Source organism: Setaria viridis, chromosome 2 (genome assembly GCF_005286985.2).
Source record: "Setaria viridis chromosome 2, Setaria_viridis_v4.0, whole genome shotgun sequence".
Lineage (NCBI taxonomy): Eukaryota > Viridiplantae > Streptophyta > Magnoliopsida > Poales > Poaceae > Setaria > Setaria viridis.
In genome coordinates this window covers 22,059,177-22,082,343 of record NC_048264.2, presented here as the reverse complement: position 1 = coordinate 22,082,343, position 23,167 = coordinate 22,059,177, and the positions used below count along the sequence as shown (strand labels likewise).

At 43.4% G+C, this 23,167-nt stretch overlaps 2 protein-coding genes and 1 long non-coding RNA gene across 3 annotated transcripts; 2 read left to right on the top strand and 1 right to left on the bottom strand.

Annotated features, from left to right (window-relative positions):
• Positions 1-793: 793 nt before the first annotated feature.
• Positions 794-1,441, top strand: LOC140222054 (uncharacterized). The gene is made up of 2 exons (XR_011897606.1): positions 794-931; positions 1,153-1,441. It is a non-coding gene; the product is annotated as an uncharacterized lncRNA (long non-coding RNA).
• A 37-nt stretch (positions 1,442-1,478) lies between these two features.
• LOC117844520 (glucan endo-1,3-beta-glucosidase 5) lies at positions 1,479-4,367 on the bottom strand. Its single transcript, XM_034725214.2, has 2 exons — positions 3,869-4,367; positions 1,479-2,786 (listed from the first exon to the last, which is right to left on the bottom strand). Exons 1-2 carry the CDS (start codon positions 4,210-4,212, stop codon positions 1,655-1,657), a joined length of 1,476 nt encoding a protein of 491 aa, XP_034581105.1. The 5' UTR covers positions 4,213-4,367; the 3' UTR covers positions 1,479-1,654.
• Positions 4,368-12,109: 7,742 nt separating this feature from the next.
• On the top strand, positions 12,110-13,497 carry LOC117842476 (uncharacterized). Its single transcript, XM_034722942.2, has 3 exons — positions 12,110-12,382; positions 12,484-12,562; positions 12,700-13,497. Exons 1-3 carry the CDS (start codon positions 12,374-12,376, stop codon positions 13,086-13,088), a joined length of 477 nt encoding a protein of 158 aa, XP_034578833.1. The 5' UTR covers positions 12,110-12,373; the 3' UTR covers positions 13,089-13,497.
• Positions 13,498-23,167: the final 9,670 nt, after the last annotated feature.

Sequence of the window (23,167 nt, the reverse complement as noted above, 5' to 3'; positions counted from 1 at the left end):
ATCTTCAATTGAAAATTGAAATGTTGGGTCGTTGCAGTCTTTGAATGCCATTTCATTGTTGCCATCTTTGGGTCAGCTTATGGGCGTGGCGTGGCACCTAACAGAAATTCCCCTAAAAAGCATATAATTTACTAGAATTTTCGTGATTTGTTACAGGGTCCATGATCTATTTAGTTCGATTATACAAAAAATTAAAAGATCAGTAATATGATCGTCTTGAACTCATCCGACGAAATTATTGTAATTCTTTTGTCAACTTTGACCCACTTTTTTCTTTCTAGTACATTTTTGCCAATTTTGCTGGCAACTGAGTTTACTGGTAAGTACAGGTAAAATGATTGTTAAGAAAACTCGAGGAAATTCAGGACAAAAAATTCAGAAATACAGTCAGGTACCAGTACTTCAAAGTTTAGGCCGGTTATGGGTTATGGGTAAATTCTGGCCGATTCAAGTTGCTAAATTTAAAATCTGATCCATATATCTCAGACAGTACAAAAATTCAGATTTGTTGTTTCCTGCGACATTCAATCTTGTTCTTGCTAAGCTTATGTAACTGGTTGAAACTAGTTACGGTACAAACAAAATTAGACCCGAAGAAGCTGAATGTCAAGTAGAAAAGGTTTATCAAAACCATCTTATCTCAAGAGTCAACACTGACTGATCTAGATGATGTCAACAGTCCAACAACTACAATGTCTGATCAGTCCAAGTCCAGTAAAGCGGCGCATCTTATCGCAAATTCCAGCTGTGGCAAATCACAATTGCGTAACTGGACCCTATATATACATAGCACATTACCATCTTTGCTGTTCACACCAAGAAATCTGGAGATTCAACAGATTAGGAGGTATAAAGACGAACACTGTCCTCGCCCTTGCGGCATGGCTGATGCTGCTTGCGTTCTTCATCACAACGGTGACAGCTTCACTGCGTGAGTCGCGAAAATTACTTTCCTCGCTATTACAGTATTCATTTCTTGGCGTTCATGGAACCTTGACATGCTACCAAGATGCTGTTTCGTTGTTCTCATCAGTAGGGTAACTGGCAGCCTTGCAATTAGTTAGGTCATCAGTCATGTTGTTCTGCTGTTGGCATGTTGGCATCAGCCCATGGCCTTTTCCTGATCCTGGTCTTGGATCCATTTCATTTCAGCGTGCCAGTGCTGCTGGCTGGTTCAGCAGCCGACGTTGACCTGCGGCCACGCCTGCTGCGGCGACAACTGCTGTCCGCCCCAAGGACGATGGACGAAAATCTTGAATTCCTGACGCCTGTTCGATGTTCATAGATCATGAACGACATGATGACATCAAATAAACTCAACTGGGATGTCGTAGTTGTACCCCTATTGCTCATATGTGAACATGTGATGCATGGTGCAAGCTGCCAATAAAACATCTCGTGGTTCCTTGAGGTGGTACACCAGAAGGGAGAGCTTCTCTAATTGATGGTGAACATAGACCATAGTTGCAGAGAAGGTGTTTCAACAATAAATTAAATTTCATATATATGCTTCGAGCGTGTCCTTTCCTAATCTCACAATAATCTAGTAATCATATATGGCGACAGTGCCTTCCTTCCCTAGATCTAAAAGTCAACAATACATTCTATCTAAAATGGGCACTAGCATCGCGCCCCCAACAGATCAGTTTTGCCGTCAGGCCGAACCCATCAGTCTAAGGTACATGAACACCCAGAAAGCTAACACCCACAGTCCACAACAGAACCCGCAGTATCCACTACCACAAGAGGCGACTGCAGAGCTCTTACTGTCATCAACTCCAACAAGAAAGCGGCATTCGCCCATTGATGGGTCTAGGTAGGTTATCATCCCAAGCCCATCAAAATCGCAGCTCTTTGGGTCCTGTTTCTGCTGCTGATAGTAGCTGTTGAAAGCGTATGAAACATTGCCCTTCTGACCAATGCCGTAGCATGAACCTCCATAGTACAGAGTGGTGCAATCAGCCATGCTGCAAGCAAGCTTCATGTGATCAGAAACGCTATCGAGATTTCGAGCAGGGTTTGCCACACACCACCGTGATGGAAGGTAAGGAACCTCTTTAGCATTCTTCAGTACAGAATTGCCGAGCCCAAGATTCAAGGGGTACTTGGCTTGTCCATCAAAGGAGAAGATCCCCCAATGTCGCTCAAAGTTTCCTGGAAGTATGCTCTTCTGCTCTTCATCGAGGAGGCTGAAAAGATAGACATCAGCTGGAGGGACACCAGGTCGGAGTGGAGTTCCCTTGCTGCTTGTAATACGATTGATAAGCCCTTGATTGAAAGCCCTGGCTGCAGTTAAGTTTGCACTTGGTGCTCCCTCAGTTGGCCAACCTATCTCACCAATTGCGATTGGTAGGTTCCCGTAGCCGATTTTACCGAGAGCAGAAACTAATGTGTCAAAGTTCCCATCAAATGCATTATAGTATACATTGGGTCCATCTACTAGTGGGTGAGTAGATCCCTCAAAGAAGGCATAATCTTGTGGGAAATCTGAATTTTGGTAAAGACTGAGGAACGGGTAGATGTTGACAACGAATGGGGCCCCACTAGAACTCAAAAAAGCGGCCAGCTGGGTCATAATCTGAGTCAATTCTGTCCTGAATACTCCTTGGGATGGAACAGAAGCACTCTCGTATGCATCTGCATTACAGGGGACTACTTGCTTTACGTAGCTAGCAAGATTAGCTTTCACAAGTGATTGCTGAATATTTGTCATTGCTGGAATGATATATGATTGGAACTGACCCTGGTAGCTTGTCAGGAAAGGCTCATTGCCCACAGCAATATATCTGTAAAAAATGCAGCGTGTTAGCTATGAACAGAACATACCATTTAGGAGTCAATCCTGACTGCGCACAGCTCATTTATTATTGCAAGTAAAAGTAACTTTGTAAAGAGCGCACAAAAACTAATCACTCGCTAGCTGTTAGCATTAACCCAAATTAACTATACGTTTCATTGAGCAGTACATACTGCAATGCTCCCAGAACAAACCATTAACCATGATAAAATGATTTTAATCTATCACTGGTATTGACAAATACTGATTAAAATAGTCGGTTTCACTTCGTGTAAATAATGTAGAACATGATTTGACTTAGGTGACTCAAAGATCACAATTTCAAATTTTCTTTTATGTTGTTAAAGTTATGAGATATGAATAGCGATTCAGTGATGGCTTGCTTAGAAAATAGCAGCTCAGGGACATCAATCAACAACATGAAATACAATGTTGCCGTTGACATACTCTACAGCATGAAGTAGACACTTCTATTTTTTATTAAACTCAGCAACACCATATGTTTCTAAGGGAAGTATTGACAAAAGACAATCAGAAAGAATGCTTAAATAGAAGAGAGATGTCCTAAATCAAATCCTATGATAAATTATTGGGCCATCAACAAATACCATCTAAACATATAAATTGGTAGCATAAATCCAAGGAATAAAACAAATGAAACCAGATCTCTCACTTTCGCACCAAACCAATCAGCAATAGCCTCCAATACGAGGAAAAAACATTCCACAAAAACTAAATAGGCCAAAGCATTACATCTGAAACATGGTTCATCTTCATGTCTATTTCAAATAGGAATCACCTAAAAAGCTGATCTTCATATCCACGAAATAAGAAGCATACAAAAGGTTCATCTTCGGCTCCACAACAATCAAAGGAGCTCACAACAAAAGCGAACATACTCCACTAAAAGCTAAAAAGTGATACAACCTTAAATACCTAACTCAAGTAAATCGACTACATAAATCCAAGATGGCCCAACCAACCACCAAGAATTTGGAAGCAAGAATCAAAAGGCTAGTGTACTACAATGCTGCAGCGCTACAGATCCAGAAAAAGGACTGGGGAGCTCACCGGATGTCGACGACGCCGCGGCCGACGTAGCGCGACACGTTCTGCGCGACCCAGGCGTCGGCGGCCGCCTGCGACCCTGCGATGCTCGCGAGCTCGCCGTTGGTGACGCCGACCATGACCTGGATGCCGCTGCCGGCGAGCGCGCGCAGCACGCCCGGGTCGGCGTCGAAGAGCTTCACCTTGCTGATCCGGTTCGCGCGCATCAGGTCCACCACCACGCCCGGCGGCGCGCGGTGCGAGGACAGGGTGCCCCAGTTCACCCCGATCGCGGCGTCGGCCGGCAGCCCGGCGCAGAGGGCTACCAGGAGGATGGCGGCAAGCAGCGTGGCGCCTCGGACGGCCATTGCGGGGGGTTTCCGAATCGGCGATCTTTGGCGGATTGGGAGGGGCTTCTGGGGATCAAAATGGGATCTTTGGGGTGGGATTGGGGAGTTGGTTGGACAACCGAGAAGAGGATGGAAAGAGAGTGAGCTGATGATGCTGTGAGGTGGGGAGCTAGCTAGTGTGAGCTTGAGGGGGTGTTTGGATACACCCCCATAAATTTTAGTACCCGTCACATCGGATGTTTGGATATTAATTAGGAGTATTAAATATAGTCTAATTACAAAACTAATTACACAGATGGAGTCTAATTCGCGAGACGAATCTATTAAGCCTAATTAGTCCATGATTTGACAATGTGGTGCTACAGTAACCATTTGCTAATGATGGATTAATTAGGCTTAATAGATTCGTCTCGCGAATTAGTATAGGGGTTCTGCAGTTAGTTTTATAATTAGCTCATGTTTAGTCCTCCTAATTAGCATCCGAACATCCGATGTGACCCCTCCTAAAGTTTAGTACCCGCATCCAAACACCCCCTGAAGCTTCGCAAGGGGGAAAGGGCAATTTGGTAAAAGATTACAGGTACACCGTACACTGCGTAAATGGAGGCGAAGCTGCTTGTCGGCAGACCTCTGACCTCAGGTCAAAAGGCAACCATCAGCTGCACGACTGCACGGAAAAGAAAAGAGCCGTTGGCTGGGAGTACCGAGGACTCAGGCCAAAAGGCCTCGGTGACAAATTTTTTTCTGGGTTTACACTGTTTTCAAGTTAATTCGTGGAGAAGGGGCTACAGAGAATGTACACCCTCTAGAATTATTAAAAAAAGATAGAAGTAAAAGTAGCATGCACCACGATGTAGCCTTGAATCATGATTTAGGACATGTTTGGATTCGTTCGTTAAACTTTAGCAGCTAAACTTTGCTAAACTTGAGTCGCTAAACTTTAGTTATAGCTGTTTGGATCTATAGGCTAAACAACATTTAATGAGGTGTAGAAAGACCTGTCTGCCCTTATTTAATACGAGGGGGGAGAGGGAGGGGGTCCAGACAAGCAATAATGAGGGACAAAGGGTGTCCAGCTCAAAGTTTAACAAGATTTAGCAATCAACAAGTTGCTAAAGAGCTAAAGGTTAGCAACCATAGTTTAACAAAGTTTAGCAAGAGTGTTTGGCAAATTTATTGCTAAACTTTGCTAAATTTTAGCTGCTAAAGTTTAGCAAGGGGTACACCCCTTGATTATTCCCAAATTGCAACGTGATCTAGGTATGAGTTTTTACGAATCAGACTGAACCGACGAAAAACATTTATTTCGAGCTCATTAAATCAATCAGTGCGAAGACCCGTCATATTGGGCGTAAGTCGGGCCGAGCTTGGTATTGGGCCAGGTCGTTCGCTGCTTCTTTTTAGTGTTTTTCAGACTGCCTTTTCTTTGGGGTATTGAGCTGGTATTGGGCCGTGTTTTGTGTCCGTCTTGGAGTGGCCTCAGTGACTCAGCGCCAAGTAGGGATGCAAATCAGATCGGATTTGCATGGATTCGGACTCTGATAGCACTTTTTTTTATCATGTTTTTATTCAAATACGAGTTAGGATTTGGATGTTGTCCAATGCGAATTCAGCTTTGGGTATCTCAAATTCGAATTTCTATTCGAATATCCATTTAATTTGGGTGATAGCAATTAGAAAGTTAAACATTCATCTTATTGATAGCTTGAATTTCTATTCGAATATCCATTTAATTTGGGTGATAGAAATTAGCATGTTTACATTCATCTTATCGGTAATTTTGGAAGAAAAAAAATCATCCTAAGTTATCCTTAAACAAAAATTTAAATAAATAATATTAATTAATAATATTAATAAACAAATAAAGCACAAAAATATTTTACAATACCGAAATAAATTATGTGAAGTAATTTACACAAACAAATATATAAGTTTCAAAGTAAATTAAAATAATATTTTTATTTATGGTTTAGAGAGGTGTTATGCTATATTCGATCCACGTCCACGTTTATTTCGAATACGAATACAAATTCGGATAATGAATAAATGAATTCAGATGTGTCCACATAAGGTAGCACATCAGAAATGAATGCGGATTCGAATATCCCTATAACATATTTTAGCTGATACGAATTCGGATAACCGTGTACCACTTTGCACCTACGCTCAGTCTAAATTAGGATGTCGTCTTGAATATCGTTGTTTCTTTTATCCTTTTATATATTTTGTGTTGGTGGACCAAAGGTTCCTTTTGTTTGCTTCATTTGTCAGTTTCGGCCCATGTTCATTTTATAAGAATCTTGTTTTTGTTTTTGGCGTTCCCGAAAACGATCCATTACACAGGTGGCAAAGGATTTAGCATAAATTAAACATCATGTCATTTTGTTGCGTTTATAGATATGATTTTTTTTTAAAAAATGACAATCAAAGGATGCATAGAAGATTAAGTTCTTCGTAACTAGGGAGAATAGTTGGTAGTTTGAATTGAGCACTAGTTAATTTGTCATCTAAACTCTAAAGATAGTCTTTAGAGCTTGTTTTCTACTGTACTCCCTCCACATAAATTATAGGTTATTTTAACTTTTTTAGGTTCATAGCTTTTGCTATACAATTAGATATAGCGTATATCTATCATAGATAATCTATGTGCATAGCAAAATATATGAATTTAGAAAATCTAAAACGAACTATAATTTGGGATGGAGGGAGTAGATGATTTGATAGCTTGGTATGCACGATGACTTACGTAACTATGGAGAATATATAGTTGGAATTCTAATTCTTGAGGAGATGTACAGCAGCCGTCTAATAAATTGTGGAAGGGGTGCACGCTGGTTGAATGTATCGATCAATCAATAAAAACCACTGTTTCTATCTTTTTTTTTTCTGTTTTCGTCTTTGCTCTAGTTTTTTCAGCCCATTGATATTTATCATCTATTGTCTTTGTAAGGCACTTTGTTGGGCCACGGCGGATCCCTCCTGAATGCGACCTTCCTCGGTGCTTCAATTTCTTTAATATAGTATGTCTTGTGTATATTGCTCATCGTTTAGGGTACACATGGCGTGTTCGGTGTAATTAAGACACATCATGTCAACATTCATGCAACAATATGCAACCATTAAAATCGCACCACATAAAGCATTCGAAGACTCCAGCAGGACCCCAACTGTTGGCAAATAGAAACCACGTTGACGTGAAAAATAATCGGTATTCGTTGTATCGCTTCCGTGCACTCTAAAGGCAGGGTAACTGTAGCTACAGTACATCATCAATCAGATTCTTGCTCGTGAAGAATATGCGTGTGGCCTGCAATCTGCACCCCTAGGCACAAAACCTATAGCGTCAACAACATTGATCGTCTTTGGTGTGCATTGTCAAAACGCCGTCCAACAACCTTGCTACGCAAGAAAGCAACTTTTGGAACCCACTGAAGCTCCACGCAATGACGCAAAGCTCTCCCCGTATGGTTTTTGGTTAATGATTTCTGCATTTTATTATCAGAGACAACATCGATCTCGGCACGTACGGTGGCTCTTTGTTCTAATTTCTTATAGTTGTGCCATATTCTAGAGCATGTCGTCGTCCAAACTATATACTCCTTCCGTTCCAAATTGTAGGTCGTTTTGATTTTTACTATGCATATAGTATGTTTTGATGCATAATAATATCTATGAATCTAGAAAAGCCAAAACAACCTAAAATTTGAAACGAAGGGAGTATATTCTACAATTTGGAACGAAGGGAGTATATTCTAGGGCAATTTGTCTTTCGTTTAAATTCTGAAGTTAGCACTTGATTCATTTTGTCCAAACTCTAACTCGGTCCAAAGTTCATTTCTACCCTATATTGGTCGAGTGTTAATAAACTTACTACTCCCTCCGTTCCAAATTGAAGATTGTTTTGACTTTTCTAAATTTATAGATATTATTATGCACCTAGATATACACTATATCTAGATGCATAATAATATTTATGAACATAAAAAAGCTAAAATAACCTACAATTCGGAATGGAGTACCTATTTGTCACTCTGGCACAGTATATACCGATTCTGCAAAGCACACGCGAAAGGTTGAAACTAATGTCATGTATTTTTTTCATTAAGATATGTTCTTAAGTTTAAATTTTGGTGCGCGTAAGATGGTAATTATTTTGAACCCATAAAGAAACCTGTATATTCCTTCGAGCGTCGTAGCATCCACAATTTGCTACAAGCAATTCGACTACTTGAGGAAGAAAAAAAAAGATCTGTCTTAGTATCATGACTCTTTGGGTGTGCGAAAGTACATTTGTATCATTGCACTTGTGGGTGATGTACGGACTAGTTTGGGACTAGTTTGGGGCCTTGTTTAGTTGCCCAACTTTGGACAACCAAAAATACTGTAGCGCAACTGTAGTATTTCGTTTGTATTTGTGAATTATTGTCCAAATATTGACTAATTAGGCTCAAAAGATTCATCTCGCAAAGTACAACAAAACTGTGCAATTAGTTTTTGATTTCCTCTACATTCAGTACTCCATGCATGTACCGCAAGTTTGATGTGATGGGGAATCTTCTTTTTGCATAGTGCCAAAGTTGGGATTTTGAAGGAACTAAACATGGCCTGGTTTGTCCTGTAGGGGAGCTAGAAGGTGTACAAATTAAACTAGCAACATCCTCTAGTAGAGATTCGCCCTTCCATCTAGCTATAAAAGTCTCGATCGTTTTTGGACTCGGGACTAAAGGAGTTTTGCCAGGCTCAAACGGTCACCTCCGACAGGAGCTCTTTAGTCCCGGTTAGTAATAGCAACCGGGACTAAAGAGCGCCCTTTAGTCTTGGTTGTAATGGCTAGGAACGACGATGGAATTTGGTGAGGCATTTAGTCCTGGTTGTAATGGCTAGGAACGACGAGGGAATTTGGTGAGGCATTTAGTCCTGGTTGTAATGGCTAGGAACGACGAGGGAATTTGGTGAGGCATTTAGTCCCGGTTGGTAGGCCGAACCGGGACTGGGACTAAATGGTGATCTTTAGTCCCGGTTGTTGTTACCAACCGGGACTAAACCCCTATAAAAATCAACTTCCTCCTCCCCGAGCCTAAGCCCGAGCCCAAGCCACTCAGACCAAGAGCTCGGGCTCCTTCTCCATAGCGACCAAGCAAGCTTAGGGAGGTGCTGTCCAATTTTTATCCTCAATTTTGTGGGGATTTCACTCATCCAAAGTGTTGTAAAGGTTAGTTACTTCATCCTCCCTTTATTTATTGTTATTATGTTTTATTTTATGCTTTATAGATAGAGAAAATTGAGTTTTTTTAAATAAGGAAGAATGGAGAGATTTTTTATGTATACATGCTTTTGAGCTACACTTTGCTTCGTTCCGAATGATTAGTTCGGGTTATATATTCGAGAGATACGAGCCTTACCAACCGGAACTACAGATTAGTTTTCCACTAATGATCTAGAACAATGTAGCTAGTCCTCCACACACACGAGGTTCAATTGTTTTGTTAGGCGAGGTAGCTAGCTCGTGCCGAACATACATGTTGTTGTTGGCCCTCGATCACATCGATCGGCTGCTCTCTCGACGTTCCCGTGGCTCATGGTCTGATGGAGAAGATAAACCACCAAAACGCATGATGGGTCTCCTCATCTTCCGGACCCGTCCACTATGGGCGCTCCACATCTGCAGGCCTGCATGGTAGCCACCGAGCTAGGCCGGCTGGACGAGACGGGGCAAGAAGCAATATCATGGACCCATATGGACCATGTGTGGTCATGTGGGCAACCGTACGTCTGATTTTGACAATGGCTTCACACGACAAAAATGCTTGCAGCACCTCGAGGAATCAAATTATGGGCCGTGATGGACAATGTGGCAGTTTTAGTTTGTATGTTAAAATTTTTGCAGGAACAGTAAGTTTGTTGCTACAATATCTGAAAGAGGTTTCTGAGTTAGTTTGTATGTTAGATTGTTGCAGGAATAGTAAGTTTATTTGTTGCTACAATCTCTGGAATAGGTTTCTACAGCTAAACAAATTTGCAGGCCCGACCGAGGGTGACAACAATTTATACAGGAATAGTGAAACTCTAGGCCTTGGATAGTAATTGTGTAATTGACGTCAAAGCAAACAGCATAGTGCAGTAAAATCTTTTTTCTACTAGGTCAACATCATATGAAATTGGGAAAACGTAGGAATAATAATGTGACGGCTAGAGGAACAAAATATCAAACAAGCGCGCTACCTAGGGGACACTGATCTTTTCTGTCGCTGATTCGTCTGCGCTAAGTGACATTAAAGTGAACTTTTTTTAAAATCTAATCAATAGCTATCAACTGGATAACTATACTAATTAATCTATTAGATGACACGTAAACATCATCGTTGAGCGCCATCTTGGACAGTAACCTTATTTTTGGATCTTCATGTTTGGAAACTTTTGCTTTTGTCCAACAAGATCAAAACTATTCAGTAAAAAACCGTACCGATCGGTTACAGATGATATCACTTAGGCTTACTACTTCATAATTAACTATCTTGAGGTTTTTTTTTGTATCTTACCGCATCCCGTATCTCTTGCTGATATTGTTTAAGCAGACTGAGCAAGTCATGCGAAACTTCCACTGACTCGTTTGCTTAGAACTTAGCAGTGATGTTACAATAACATATTTAACATCTTCGGGGGGGGGGGGGGGGGGGGGGGGGGGTTCCGTCCCTCCAATAATTGTTCTTAGAAAAGGTTAGCCAATGATGAAGAGTACTTTGATAGTGAAGTAGTGCTTAAATTTTTAATGAGACATATGGTCTAGGTACCGGCATACACATCTTTGTTCTTTCTAGTTGACTCCGAACTTCGGCTAAATTCTGAATATTATAACATTGTCTGAGCTATCAATGACACCAATTGTTAAAATCTCCCGTTCTAACTGTAACTATATGTTGTATCATGGTGTTCGTCATTTCCCCCCAATCACACGTCATATTTTCATTTGAACGAGATCCCAGTCAATGCAAGCTTTCAAAAATTGAGAAATAATAATATAAATAACCCATAGCAGCAGGATTATATATTACCAATATTGTTGGTATGGAAAAATGAGGAGCATGCCCAAACTGTTTTCGGCCATATATCTTCGGCTTTTGACAGGAAACCTTTTTGTTTTGGTCAAACATACAACTTTGATATGGAAATGTCACGTATCAGAAATGGTCAAGATCGCGCCGAAAGGGAAGCTCCAAATGCCTCAGCTTCAAACGCCATGATTTCAAATTTTCGGTTGTTTTCATGCCCATCTCTTTCAGTACTACTAGTACCTGTGAACGGGACGACAGAGCATCCAAATCCATCACCAACAGCAGACAGCACACAACAGCTAAAAGATACTCCAACGTAACAGAAAAAGAATTGCATACCACTCGCCAGCAATCGGTTTAAATCATTTCGTAAGTCTCATTTCTCGTACGAGTTTCCTAGTTATTTCCTGGATATCAAATAGTTAGTATAATGATGATGCTAATTGCTAACTCCTAAAAATTCCGTGATGAGATAACAGCTATGTCCCACTTACAATAAGCTTAACCCAGCTAATTGATAAATTATGGTGCAACGGTAGCCCCAAAAAATCTTTGTGCAATCAGCTTAGCGAGAGACCTTTCCCAAAAAGAAAAAAGCTTAGAGAGAGAAGAAAAATTGGGAAAGCGAGAGAGAGCGAGAGAGAGAGAGAAGCAATAAAATATGGAAGGAGAGAGCGACTTGACCCGTGTTGTGTTGTGTTCAAATCAGCTATAATCAAATGTGTGGAAACTTCTGCCACACCACCGCCGACCAGACCCTACCAGCCACTCGCTGGTGTTGAGCTTCCACGAGTGCCTAGCCAGCTTCGGCATGAGCTGGGCATTTGGCACAGTGCGACTCGTGGATTATTCACACATTTCATTAGCCCTGCACTGTTTGCTGATTGATTGGCTCCTTGTTTTGTTCCATTTTGCTTAGCCTTGTTTCTCTCTCTGGAGCCTTCTTTGCTGCTTCCTCTCCCTCACTGCCTCCATGCCTGGCTATAAATAGGGTGACAATATCTCCTCTCTCTCATAACTCACAAGAGCTTGCAGCAGCTCGGGTCGTCTTGCATCACCAATCGCACGAGATCCTCTTTAACTCCAAGTACAGTCCAGTACTGTTGTACGGCCAGGACAGGAGAAAGATGGGCAAGGTTGGTTCCTGATCCTTGTCGTTTTCATTGCTTGATTTTTGTGTCTGATGGATGAATGTCTTTGTTCTGATTTTGTTTGGGGTTGTTCTTTGTCGCTGCAGCAAAAGATTGTGCTCAAGTTGCCCCTGGATGACGAGAGGAAGAAAAGGAAGGCCTTCAAGGCTGCCGTTGGCATGAATGGTAATATCAAGATCAACCAATCACAGCAATTAGATTAGCAGCTCTGTTTTAATTAGGCTCAAGGTATATTAAACATGATCAACTCTGTTATTATTAATTCTGATTCCTGACAAGCAAGTTATCACTGAATCCCGCAGGTGTGACATCCGCCACGATGGAGGGCGACAAGATCATCGTGGTCGGCGACGGCGTGGACCCGATCACGCTAACGACGATGCTCCGGCGCAGCCTCGGCTACGCGGAGCTGCTCAGCGTCAGCTCCGGCGATGACAAGAAGAAGGGGGACGGATACGGCTACGGCTACGGGGGTGTCATGATGTACGGTGGCGGCAAGGAGGGAAAGGAAGGAAAGGAGGGTAAGGAGAGCGGCGGCAAGGGCGGCGGCGGTGGCTACGGGCAGTACCAGGCGATGGCGCCCGTCTCGTACCCTGCCTACCAGCAGTACAACGCGATGCCGTCCTACCCCGTCTACTCCTACCCTGCTTACCCGCAGCAAGAACAGGATCCTGGATGCACCATAATGTAAATCTAGGAGCCTGAAAGACACTATTGTTCGTGCAAGTTAATCTGGAGATCGGGTTGAAGGTGGCAAGAACGTGGAGGTTAATTTGTTGGATTCAGGCCAAGATGAGGCTTGATGAAGGCTTCAACTCTGCGAAGCAGGATGTGGATGCTAGCAGCGAGCAGCTGAGCATCATCAGTGTGAGTATGTACAGGGTTTGTCAGGTGGGTGCAGAGGGCAGAGTTGGGGTGGAGTTCATGGAAGGGAACGCAGGGCTGTTACACAAGTGCTTATAGTAGGCGATGGTGATTTCATTTCTAGTGCAGGCTGAGTAGCAGCAGCGTTTTCTTTTCGGTTCTTTGTTTTCTGGGGGAGGAAGATGTAGTGTTTGTCGAAGGAAAGGATCGGAGGCAATAAAAGAAAATTTGTACAATGACGATATCCCGTGCCTCAAAATAATTGAGGGCTGTTTGGTTACATCTGCTTATTTTTAGCACCTGTCACATCGAATGTTTAGATACTAATTAGAATACTAATTAGGAGTATTAAACATAGATTACTTATAAAATCCATTACACAGATGGAAGCTAAACGGCGAGACGAATCTATTAAGTTATGATTTGACAATGTGCTGCTACTTGCTAATGATGAATTAATTAGGCTTAATAGATTCGTCTCGCTGTTTAGCCTCCATTTGTGCAATTAGTTTTATAATTAACTCATATTTAGTCCTTCTAATTAATCTCCGAATATTCGATGTGATACCGACTAAACTTTAGTTCGAAGAACCAGAGTAGCAAACCGCAGCAGTACAGTAGTTATATTCATCTGACACTGATGAATTCCTTTGTAATTTTCCTAATAACATAGCGTCCTCTGCAAGAACAGACATCGATCAAAAGATGCGGAGAGCCATAATGTGTGCTCATACAGAAATTTGGGGATTTCTCGATCCCAGCTCTGATCCATATCAACGATGTATGAAAAATATTGTTCGAAGAAGAAAACGATGTATGTAAAATAATTGTAACCACCAAGCAGCAACTCAAACGCCCAAATTCAACTACAACGGCACCGGATTGCATTGCAGGCCCAAGAATAGCCAGCTGATCAAAATACGAACCGAGGGTTGGTTTCCTCAGCTCCCAGATTTTATTGGATGATTATTGACTTATTGTAAAATAGTCTGAAGAGATTAAAAAAGTCCAACAAAATGGTTCTATCTTCACCCCATACATCAAACACGTGATGCATCTGCATTCTCACGTCTAGCCACCAAAACAACTTTGTTGGGGGCAAAAACAGGAGCGAGACTGACTGACCAAGTGGCCACGCACTCGAAACAAGATGATGCTCAAACGCGCCATGTTTATCTTTATTTTTTCAATGCAACTACGCAGTGAAGTGATTCCCGCAAACATATAGCTCTGGTTAGGTTTCTTGTCGTGTAATTTACTCACGAAAGTTTGAATCCTCAACTCATGTGTGTTTGTATTTTATGGATTTGTTTTAGAAATTAACGGTGCTACTCTTTCAGTGGTACTCCACGTGCCTATTGACTGCGAGACGCCTATGGTGATTTTGTCGATCTCAATATTTGTTGGCTCAATTTCTTGCATGTGCTCATAGGGATAAGATTTGTGCGCGCATATTCATAAGAGTGAGTGTGTGTATGTGAAAGAAGCATCTAGGCTCCTTATGAGTTTTGGTGATTGAATGACAAAAGCAATTAAATGACTAATGAGCTTATTGAGCTTTAGCAGGATTTTATTAGAAATGACAAAGTCAAGCTCATGTCATATGAAGCACGCAAAAGTAAAGAAATGACAAGCGAATGTTGAATTGAGTGAAAGAGATCAAGATGGGAATAAAATTGTATGGTCTCATTGGTTGTTTGCTTGTATAATCAAAGAAAGTTGAAAATTTCATGAGGATTGATCAAGATTACAACAATGATACAAGTGATCAAGAGCAATGGTGAATTGAATGGAATTTCAATGATAGGTTGCTTGATCACATGGATGGTGATATGGACTGTTACAACAAAGGTCCTTTGGATGGTCCAATCTTCACGACGGCAGTAGGTTTCGTAACAAGGATAACTTGCTGCAAGCAGTGGGTATCTGAAAAAGGTTGGATGCGACCAAGTTGTTGTACATACATCTATGGGCTCACTAGAAGGTTTGGACAATTCTAAATATGGGGCTGGATACTGAGATGAATTTGACATGGAGTCTATGGCGCAAGACGGCGTAGTCTATGTGGCAAGACAGGAACTAGTCGAGGATTAGGAAATGTACTCGTAGCAATATGAGTAGAACTCGTCTAGTTGAATCTAACTAGTTGTTGACGCCGGATTTTGACACATGTTTGAATCGACGTCAAAGAACGAGAAAGACGGGCTGATGCGGCGGGCTAAAAGCTACAGTTGGGAATCGGCCGATTAAAGCTACAGTGTTTCGGCCGATTGACAAAAGGGATCGGTAAAGGTTGGCCGATTAGGAGCTGGAGTGGCTTGGCCAGTATGGGTCTAAGGTGGGCTAGAGAAAAGATCAGCTGAAGAAGGAGATTGGCCTGTCGGGATATGATAACCAACTCCGATACGAGTTGTGTTTGTAAATATTTGTTATCATTTAAAATTAGAGATAGATCCTAGTCGGTTAGAAAATCAGTTGTAACAGGCTATAAATAGCCACCTCTAAAGGTTTGTAAAAACAACACATCAATCAATACAACCAATCTACTTTTTTCTCATACTTTACTTTCAAGTCGGCGACTTCGCCAAAATACTTTTTTCTTTCACGAGTTCATACGGGTTGGCGGGGCTGCATCGACATGATCTCCGGCCGATTCTGTAAGTTCCGCTTACCGAGTAATATCTAAGCTTTAACTTCGGGCGCATCGCTGTTGTTTCATTTAGATTTATTCACCAGTTATCGATATCAACTAGAATCGTAGGTTCTACCTGTTATTTTAGTTTTTATCACTAGTTATCCAGCTTGAGATACGAACTGTCGGCTTTTATTGCTTTCATTCTTTGTTATTATACAGCCGATTAGATCTATCCCAAGTGTTGTTTTTCTAGCGTTGTTTAGTTTGCTCTAATAGCTTTTCTTTACAATCGCTACACGGTATCGGCTGTTTTATAGCTGGTCACCTCTACAGTAAATCGGCACGATTCGTCGATAGGCTTTTAAAGACAGATCAAAACTTTAGCCAATCGGAACCCTTGGAATTTAATATTTTTATTTCCTTGTCAATCAACAGGTCAGATTGACTGCACGCCGCGCGAACCGCACTGGTACGATAACCCGAACAAGAGTTAAGCAGATTCTTTTGGGTCGTATGTCCGACGCTGAGGATCATCGGCCGATTTTCAGCGCCAACACACTTTTGGCACGCCCGATGGGACCAAACAACATCCAACATGTCGAAGGCTGCCGAAGTCTCTGAAGACAACGTCATCGAAATTACTGAAGCAGATCTCAAGGATGACCAGAAGGAAGAAGTGGCAAGACATCTAGAAGAATACAGGAAGACATGCTTGCAATCCTTTAGTCGTACCAGAAGCGGGGAGATCGTCAAGAAAGCTCCTCTTCCAACGTCTCGCCACATCACCATCGCTGAGGACTCGGGGAAGATATCTGACATGATTCAACATTCTATTTACCAGGCTATGATCGACCAGTCCATAGTAATGACCAACACGGTATACAATGCTGTCATCAGTTCCTTGGTTAGCGGCGTAGCTCAGGGGTATCAGGGACCAGCTTACGTCCCACCCATCATAGCTCCAATCAGAGGCTTCTCAGCGGTGCTAAGCGCGTCTCACTCGGCTCCTCAGCCGATACCAATGCAACATGGAGGGTACAACGCTTCGATACCCCTGGGATACAATGGTGCACCATCCTACCAATCGCAAGCGACATCTCAGCCTGCTCAAATTTCCTCCGTACAACCGTCGCTCTCAAACTCGACGCCGTGGGGAATACCAGCGACGACGGTCGGACTGGATCCGTCAACCAATTACGGGAGCTCTCCAGTCCAAGAATCTTTCCAATTGGCCATCCGGTCAATGGTCCCACAATATCAGCCGGTCACGTTAGAAATTGGCAGGGGGCAGACACTGCATAAATGCTAAGGGGTGCAACACCGATGATACTATACGACGGAGCGGCAGACCCCCTACGCCATCAACCATTGGCTACTCAGCCGACTGCCCAACCACAAAATCTGCAGCACACTCTGATCCATCACCCAGCCATGGCACCGCTGGTCCAGCAACATGTACCGATTCCTCAACTGGTCATACATCAGCACCAGGTGGATTGGACCGCAAGAATATCGGAAGTAATTCAAGATCAGTTTGGGTTGAAACCAAAAGTACAAACCTACACGTACAAGACACCATACCCACCTACCTACGACCTGTTGCCGTTTCCGTATCGGTATAAGGTCCCCGATTTCACCAAATTCTCGGGACTGGATGACACGTCAACAGTAGAGCACATGAATAGATTCATTATTCAGTGCGGGGAAGCCGCCACGCAAGATGCTCTACGAGTACGGTTTTCTCGTCATCCCTATCCGGATCGGCCTTCCAGTGGTTCACTACACTGGCGCCCAATTCCATCGTTACTTAGGCTGATTTGGAGAAACAATTCCATAAATACTTCTACACGGGAGTTCACGAGATGAAGCTCTCAGATCTGACCAGCGTCAAGCAGAGGAGCGACGAACTAGTGACCAGTTATGTACAGAGGTTCAGAGAGATCAGGAACAAGTGCTACACCCTGGTCCTGACCGATGCCCAGCTGGCCGATATCGCCTTCCAAGGTCTCTTGCCACACATCAAAGAGAAGTACGCCTCCCAGGAGTTCGAAAGCTTAAGTCAGATCGTCCACCAGTTGTCTGGCCAGGAGGTGCGCCCTTTCGACCAACGAAGGAATTTTCAGAAGAAGGTGGCATATCTAGAAGAGTCCAAATCAGAGGAAGAGGTGAAAATCGGTCTAGCAGAGTGGGGAAAAGGGAAAAAGCCGATATCGTGCCCGTTTGGAAAGAAAGAACCAGAAACATTCGGTTTTAACACGTCAAAGGCTGACAAAATCTTCGATTTGCTTCTTCAAGAAGGGCAGATCAAGCTTTCACCTTACCACATGATTCCATCAGCTGAGCAGCTCAAAAAGATGAAATATTGCAAGTGGCACAATGCCACATCCCACGACATGAACGAGTGCAAGATCTTCCGACAGCAGATACAATCGGCCATTGAACAAGGGAGACTCAAGTTCAAAGTTTTGACAAAGCCAGTAAAACTGATGAAGATCGATCAGCATCCTTTCCCCGCTAATATGGTCGATGCAGGAAGAAACGCGCTCCAAACCAAGGTGCTGACATCAGAATCAGCCAGGAGGAGTGGCACTGTGGACCCTAGAAATCAGGCCACGGTCGAAGATGTCAAAGGAAAAGGATGGATCGAAAACGAGGGCAAAAAATTAGAGAGGTCACGTAGGCCTGTCACCTTCCAAGACTTACTCAGCAAGTATCAGCGGAAGCAAGAAAGTTCGAGATGCCGTGAGGAGATGATGCGCCGACACGAAGATCGCTGGCGGTGCCCGTTCTTCATCGACTGCTGGAAGAACAACCTTAGGTTACCATCGGTCGATAATTGCCCTGAGTGCAATGATCAGTATCGCAGCGGTCGCCTATTCAAGAGGTCACGCTCCAGGGATCGAGGACTAGAGCCGATCAGCAGATACAGGCGCAAACAAGAAGATTGGCACGTTTCAGTGCGTGATCGGCTGGGGGGCAGAGTTGACTAGCATGATCGACTTGGGGGCAGGTCCAGCGTACATGATCGGCTGGAGAAGATGGCCGATGCCAGAGTCTCGGATGAAAACCCCCTAGGATGAGAGCCAGACTGGGAGCGTGCAAAACCGCCGGGTAAACCAGTGAACCTCAGATGGTGCCCAGACGGTTTGACTAAATCCCAGAAATGAAGAGTCCAGCGTTTGCACCAATGGGAACAACAGGAAGAAGAACAGAGGCAGAAGATAGATAAGAAAGGGGGCAGGTCATGAGTCTGGCGCCCTAGAAGAAAAACCGGCGAAGAAGACGACAATCATGGGTCGGCAACTGACGTCAACATGGTGTTCATCTTGCCGATGGAGTTCATGGCTCCTGCCGATCGGGACGACGCAACAGAAAGAGAAGAGCAAATGGCACAATTGGCTTTGGAGCCAATGACAGCCACTTTTGAAAAACCCGAGGATGAAAAACGCCAACATCTCAAAGCTCTGTTCCTCAAAGGACACGTCAACGGATGGCCAGTCGCCAAGCTACTGGTGGATGGAGGCACTGCGGTCAACATCATGCCGAATGCTATGTTCCAGAAATTGGGCAAAGGTGATGAAGATCTAACCAAGACGGACATGATGCTCAAGGATTTTGAAGGCAACGTGTCCCCAGCCCGAGGAGCACTCCGCATCGACCTCACCATCGGCAGTAAGACCTTACCCACTACTTTCTTTGTTATTAATGGCAAAGGGTCCTATAACATGTTGCTCGGGCGAGATTGGATCCACGCAAACTGCTGCATCCCATCTACAATGCACTAGTGCCTCGTCTAGTGGGTCGGCGACAACATTGAGATAGTCACTACCGATTCCGCCTACAGCGTTGCCGCGGCCGACACGCAACAGTGGAGCTGCGAGCACGTCAGATGCATATCTGGTAGGACGTGGGACACCGATTTCATGAAGGTGCCCGATTTTGGTCTATAGCCGATCCAAGCAGTCGGCTCTGAAGAATCAGACTAAATGGATCAGTTCATCCGAGAAGACGGGAAGCTTGGGCATGGATTTATGTTGGCTGATTCATTGGAGATGGTGGACCTAGGAGACGGTAGCAAGCCAAGGCCAACGTATATTAGTGCTAGTCTAGACCCCGAGTATAAGCTTGAATTAACGAGTTTGTTAAAAGAATTTAAAGATTGTTTCGCCTTGGAATACCATAAGATGCCTGGTCTAGACCGGTCCATTGTTGAACACCGGTTGCCTATAAAACTAGGGTATCGGCCGTATCAGCAGCTTGCACGATGGTGTAACCCTAAAATTCTACTTGATATAAAGGCCGAGATTACAAGATTGATTGAAGCAGGATTTATTCGACAGTGCCACTATGCTGAGTGGATTTCCAATATTGTGCCCGTATACAAGAAAAATGGGAAACTGCATGTGTGCATTGATTTCAGGAATCTTAATCAGGCTACACCGATGGATGGATACCCGATGCCGACGGCTGATGTTTTAATAGACGTTGCCGTGGGACATAAAATCATCAGCTTCATGGACGGTAATGCTGGGTATAATGAAATATTGATGGCAAAAGAAGATATTTCGAAGACAGCTTTCAGATGTCCAGGCCATCTTGGTTTGTTTGAGTGGGTGGTAATAACTTTTGGCTTGAAGAACGCTGGGGCTACATATTAATGGGCTATGAATTATATATTCCACAAGCTTATTGGTGCTCTGGTGGAGATCTACATCGACGATGTCATGGTCAAGTCAAGGGGGCATCGAGAGCATCTGGCCGATTTGCGAAAAGTATTGGAATGCATGAGGAAGCATGGGTTAAAAATGAATCCTAACAAATGTGCCTTTGGCATTTTTGCTGGATAATTTCTGGGATTCATGGTCCATGAGCGCAGAATAGAAATCAACCGGAAGATTATAGCTGCCATCAATAAAGTTGTAGCCCCGCAGAATAAAACTGAGCTACAGTCCCTAATCGGCAAGGTTAACTTCATCCGAAGGTTTATATCCAACTTGTCCGGACGTATTCAAGTCTTCAGCCCTTTGTTGAAATTAAAACCCGACCAGGAATTCGTGTGGGGTGAGGAACAACAAAAGGCGTTGGATGACATTAAGCAGTACCTGGTCTCACCGCCAGTGTTGGTTCCGCCGCTGGCTGACAAGCCATTCAAACTATACTTGTCGGCCGATGAACAAGCTATTGGGTCGGCGCTGGTACAGGAATTTGAAGGAAAAGAAAGGGTAATCTATTATGTCAGCAGAAGGCTCCTGGATGCTGAAACTAGATATTCCCCAGTGGAACGACTGTGCCTTTGTTTGTATTTCTCATGTACCAAACTCAGGCACTACCTGTTATCGGCAGAATGCATAGTCGTGTGCAAAGATGACGTGGTTAAGTACATGTTGTCATTGCCGATTTTGAAAGGAAGGATTGGAAAGTGGGTTCTAGCTCTATCAGAGTTTGACTTGAGGTATGAATCAGCCAAAGCTATCAAGGGTCAAGTAATGGCCGATTTCGTGGCCCAGCATTGTGGACCGGAAATCGCTGTCGTTGAGCCAGCTCCATGGACATTGTACTTTGACGGTTCCTCATGTGGGGCCGGATCGGGAATCGGCATCATCCTCATATCACCTCGGGGGGCAAGTTATGATTTCTCTCTGCCGATAGAGTCATCCGCCACCAATAATCAGGCGGAGTATCGGGCTGTCCTAAAGGGTATCCAATTATTGAGGTAAATCAAAGTTGACGCAGTAGAAATTTTTGGAGATTCCATGCTCATTGTGGATCAATTAACTGGAAGGTCTGAATGCAAAGATGATATATTAAGGATTTACTATGAAGATTGCCTCCAATTGTTAAAGGAGTTCCAGTCTACGATTATTGAGCACATTCCCAGAAGTTACAACGAAGAAGCCAATAGACTTGCCCAACATGCTTCTAGGTATCGGCCGATTCAAGGGGCTATGTTTGGAGCTTGCAGCCGACGATTGGAGAAAGGAGATAATCGATTACTTAAGAAATCTGTCCAAGAAAGTGGATTGGCGAGTATGTTTTCAGGCCACGAAATATGTGTTACTCGAAGATGATTTGTTTTACCGGACGATTGATGGAGTACTACTCAAATGCCTTGGGATAGAAGAAGAAAAAGTCCTAATGGGAGAAATTCATGAAGGCGTATGTGAGGCTCATCAGTCAGCTCACAAAATGAAGTGGATGATCAGGAACAATGGTTATTACTGGCCGACGATACTCGAAGATTGCTTTAAGTATTATAAGGGGTGTCAGGATTGCCAGAAGTTCGGCAATGTGCAGCGTGCACCAGCCTCGGCTATGAACCCAATAATTAAGCCTTGGCCATTTAGAGGTTGGGGAATAGACCTCATCGGATAGATTTATCCTCCATCAAGCAAGGGACACAAGTTCATATTAGTAGCCATTGACTACTTTACCAAGTGGGTGGAGGCAGTTCCCTTGAAAATTGTGACATCGGCCGCTATGATCGATTTCGTGGGAGACCACATTATTTATCGGTTTGGTATCCCTCAAACCATCACGATCGATCAAGGGACAATGTTTACTTCGGGAGAGTTTGAAGAATTCACCGCCGATATTTGAATTAAATTGTTAAATTCTTCTCTGTATTATGCTCAAGCTAATGGGCAGGCCGAATCATCCAATAAGGGGATAATCAAGTTGATCAAGAGGAAGATAGAGGAGCAGCCGAAGAGGTGGCACACGTCCCTGACTGAATCTTTATGGGCCTACAGGATGGCCTACCATGGAGCTACTAAAATATCTCCTTATCAATTGGTATACGGTCACGAGGCAATATTGCCTTGGGAATTAAGGATGGGGTCCAGACGCACGTCACTTCAGGATCAGTTGACAGCCGAAGATTATTCCCTCCTCATGAAGGGGGAGCTCAACGATTTGGCGGGTCAGCGATTGAGGGCTTTGATCAGTATCGAAGAAAATAAGAAAAGAGTGGCCAGGTGGTATGACAAAAAGGTCAAGGTCAAGCAGTTCTCCCAAGGAGACTTGGTATGGAGGCTCGTGCTGCCGATAGGGTCTAAGGATCCCAAATTTGGTAAATGATCGCCTACTTGGGAAGGGCCGTATAGAATCGGCCGATGTGCTTCACGAAATGCGTACATATTAGAGACCATCGAAGGAGAGGAATTTACAAGAGCTCTAAATGGAAGGTATTTGAAGAGATACTATCCTAGCATATGGGTGGATGCGTAGCCGACGATATGGCGTGTTGAGTCGTTATGGCCGATTCCTATTGA

Excerpts from the sequence above, each read along its gene's own strand:
- LOC117844520 (XM_034725214.2), bottom strand. The coding sequence starts at position 4,212 with ATGGCCGTCCGAGGCGCCACGCTGCTTGCCGCCATCCTCCTGGTAGCC. Across the intron at positions 2,787-3,868 it reads CGCGGCGTCGTCGACATCCG|ATATATTGCTGTGGGCAATG; the intron begins GTGAGCTCCCCA and ends CATTTTTTACAG.
- LOC117842476 (XM_034722942.2), top strand. Across the intron at positions 12,563-12,699 it reads GGCTGCCGTTGGCATGAATG|GTGTGACATCCGCCACGATG; the intron begins GTAATATCAAGA and ends TGAATCCCGCAG.